The sequence below is a fragment of the Triticum dicoccoides genome, chromosome 6A (genome assembly GCF_002162155.2).
Source record: "Triticum dicoccoides isolate Atlit2015 ecotype Zavitan chromosome 6A, WEW_v2.0, whole genome shotgun sequence".
NCBI classification, from domain to species: domain Eukaryota; kingdom Viridiplantae; phylum Streptophyta; class Magnoliopsida; order Poales; family Poaceae; genus Triticum; species Triticum dicoccoides.
In genome coordinates this window covers 23683727-23687281 of record NC_041390.1, presented here as the reverse complement: position 1 = coordinate 23687281, position 3555 = coordinate 23683727, and the positions used below count along the sequence as shown (strand labels likewise).

Here is a 3555-nt window from a genome sequence, read left to right as displayed (position 1 = left end):
TTGATCAAGTTCAGCTAGTGTAGCGTGCTTGATCAACAGAGAATTCTTTTTCAATTTTGAAGGACCTGTTATTTCTCAAGTTAGTAGAAGGGGAAAACTTGGCTATGACCCAAATCAAAGGCAGACAAAAAGGGACAGAAGCATATATGTTGTGTCACAACATGAATGGGAGAAAAACTCGACTGTTACCCACATGAAAAACAACTAGCTTTCAAGTCTGTGTATTGTGATCCTAGACAACACCCCATATCTACTTGTGTTTCCTGGTATTGCGATCTACTTGTTGGGATGTGCCTTTTCTTGGACTCCCATGTTTTATCATTATTCTTTTCCCCTATTACTTGTATGTTTTTTTGGTTCGGTATCCCTCATAATCGGGTCAATTTGTTTAGGTTTTCGAACCATTTTTCCTTGTAAACTAGCTTATGGTTTTTGACCCAGTTTCCCTCATGACCTGGTTCAATTTCTTTTGAACTCAGATCAATATTTGGATGCGGACCCCCCTCACCCCAGCCAAGCTTGTTGGGCAAACGGCTAGCATATCCTAGGGAAATTTCTCTGGAAGTCCACGACGAGGATGGTGTTTGATAAGATTTTTAGTACAAAGAAGAAACCCACTAGTACGATGATGAGACTACAGGACTTGTTCCATCGCAATATATACCCTACAAAATAGTTTACTAGACCTACACTTTTAGCTATTCAGAAGAGAAACTTCGTATGACTATCCAGAAAAATACATACTAACCTCATTATTCATTAGTCACCAGATCTGAAGATGCATGTAGCAATGCGGGTTGGAACATACTAGTGCATAAAGCAATGAAATGGCAAACATCCTATCAGGAGACTAAATGAAATGGCATATGCATCATTGTACACATCAGGAATTATGTTCTATGGATATTGGGAGTAATTGGCCCAATCGGAAATAGAAACAAGAATCCATGTCCTGCTGTCTTCCTTGTACTTCTGAATCCACCAATATAAGACAAATCATTCAGAATGTTTCTTGGGACAAGGCTGCAATTTCATCAATGAATTTAGTTGGGAGGCATGCTACCTGACCCATTTTCGAATCTAGAGTAATATGTGGAGCTAGAGCCAGAGAAGCCTTCTGATCTTTCAAAACCAGGAAGATTATTCCCGGACCTTGCGCACGACATTCTATGCCACAAATGACCAGGAGCAGAACCGCTAGGTGGCCTCAAGTGTTGTGAACCTGCAATAACATAGTCAGTTTACAGGCATTCAATAAACATCCAATGTTGTTGGTCAGGAGAAATACCGTTGTTGTTTCCATGATCTGTTAATGGCCTAAAGTATTCTAGTGTGAAATTGGGAGCGCGGTGGGTAATGAAGCCTTGACCTCTTGCACAAGGAGGAAGCTGATGAAAGACGCCTTGACATTCTGGGGCATGAGGATGTAACCCTTGACCTGATAGTCCAATAGGAGGATGCCGAGCATGGAAGTCGTGACCTAGTAGTCCAGGAGGAGGATACGGACAATATGAGCCTTGCTCTGCTAGTACAAGGGGAGGACGACAAAAGTATAGGCCATCATCTACTAGTGCATGAAGAGGATGAACAGGGTATGATTGGTTTTCTGAAAGAAGAGAAGGATGATGTCCATGATCTGTAAGTACTAGAGGAGGACACCGAGAGAATAAGACTTCCATGCATGTGGATTAATAGATAATACAAGCTTACCATATATCACTTCTTGTGCTTCCATGTGAGTGCCCCCGATTTCTTGTATTTTCTCAATACTTACCTCTCCCTCACTTGTGTTTACTAGTGGTTTTCGGTCCCGTACAACAAAACCAATAAATGAGTCTTGGTTTCTATCGATTGTTGACGCGCCTTTCCAGAAACCATATTTTGCAAGGACTGTTATTATGTCCTTGTGTCCAGGACATACATAAATATATGAACCATCTTCTGTTGTTGCTAAACCAATTCTTTTGTTCACTTTAACATCTTTGCAACCTGCATCAGTGTCATAAATAGCTTAAGCGTAATATTCTGAATGTCCATACCTTCTAAAGACTAGAAATAAAAAATCAAGTGTCAATTTTACCTGCTTCATTCCCTCTAAGCCATTTTTCGAAGACTCAACGTTCAACAACAGGGAAATAACCTAATAAGATATTGGGTGCAAGTAAAAATCAGTTTCAGTTTATTTCTGTGATATTTCAGTAACTATTAAAACTTATGATGAAAGAAAATTAACGCTAGAAAACACATAGTTATCTAGGTATATCAAATACAATTTCAAACTCATTTCAGCACAAAAGTAAATAATCCTAAAACAGGAGAATGGCAAATCATAAGAACAAGGATGAATCATCTATAATGTAAGAAAATGATCTTACCATTATTGACCGGTTTTGAGAGTGACGAAGATCCTTGAGGAATTTTTTAAAAACCCCCCATTTCATTCTTCCTTTGATTTCTATGGTTTTCGGCCAAACAATATCTTGAATTTTTTCCCCACTACAAAGAGAACACATGGAAATCTATAATCAGAAACAACATGATTCGAACGTCCACCATTTACAACAACTAAATATTTGTTTTTCAATCTAAGAAACAAATATAATCCTACTTTATGATTACAGTGGAAAATACATACATACATACATACATACATACATACATACATACATATATATATATATATATATATATATATATATATATATATATATATATATGTATATATATTATGTGCATCACATTATCATTAAATCTGGTCAATTCAAGGCATGCATGTGTTGTCATGCAAAGACAAATCATATTAGTTCTAACTTGTAAAAAGCAATCAAAGCACCATATAAAAAGAATAGAATCATATGTAGTGGAGATGTTGCAACAATGAAATGGTTCAATCCTGAATTAATTAACATGTTAATACCCTCTATAATTCATACAATAATATGATGAAATACTCATTTTGTTGGAGTTTGACTTGTTTTGACCTCATTGACCTCTCGTTATCAAGTTCTTTTTGGACAATATGCCCCACTAATTAGTACCAGTAGAAAATGTATGTTCTCTCCTTGTACTCTTATGAAAATTGATGCCTAAAGGACCAAGACCATCTCACGTCCTACAGTTTAACTTCAAGGCTTCAACACCTATTATGCATGGGAATGGAGATTTGACTGGATTGAGTAGAAAAACAGTTACATAACTTAGAAACATGGTGCAAACTTCTACCAATCAACATCCTAGTAAGGATATTGTTGGGTTGAGTGTATGTGTGGGGTGTGCGTATGGGTTGTTGGCCCAAAGGCTCACCCTTGTGAATATCTACTCATACTTGTAGGTTATAGTTAAAGAGCAAGAGAGTGTTACAGATTTATCCCCAAGAGACAACATGGTATGACACCCAGGTTACAACTAAAGCCATCGCTAGCAGCAAGAGGAAAGGTGGTGCTCGTAGCTATGGGTGAAGAGATGTTTTGTCGCTAGTGGATCTCTTGGAGTGAGGAGAAAATCGCATGGGCGAAGCTGTAGCAGAGCCGTAGCCTTTAGCAGATAGGAAATGGT

General features: G+C 37.8%; 1 protein-coding gene across 1 annotated transcript in view; it reads right to left on the bottom strand.

The window, feature by feature from the left end:
- Window positions 1-1043: 1043 nt before the first annotated feature.
- Window positions 1044-3555, bottom strand: part of LOC119318166 — a 6273-nt gene continuing 3761 nt past the window's right edge. The window contains exons 2-6 of the mRNA XM_037592685.1: window positions 2376-2496; window positions 2077-2140; window positions 1711-1986; window positions 1289-1606; window positions 1044-1222 (exon numbers count right to left, since the gene is read on the bottom strand). Coding sequence (XP_037448582.1) covers window positions 1044-1222; window positions 1289-1606; window positions 1711-1986; window positions 2077-2140; window positions 2376-2496 — 958 coding nt within the window. The remainder of the gene's footprint in view (window positions 1223-1288; window positions 1607-1710; window positions 1987-2076; window positions 2141-2375; window positions 2497-3555) is intronic.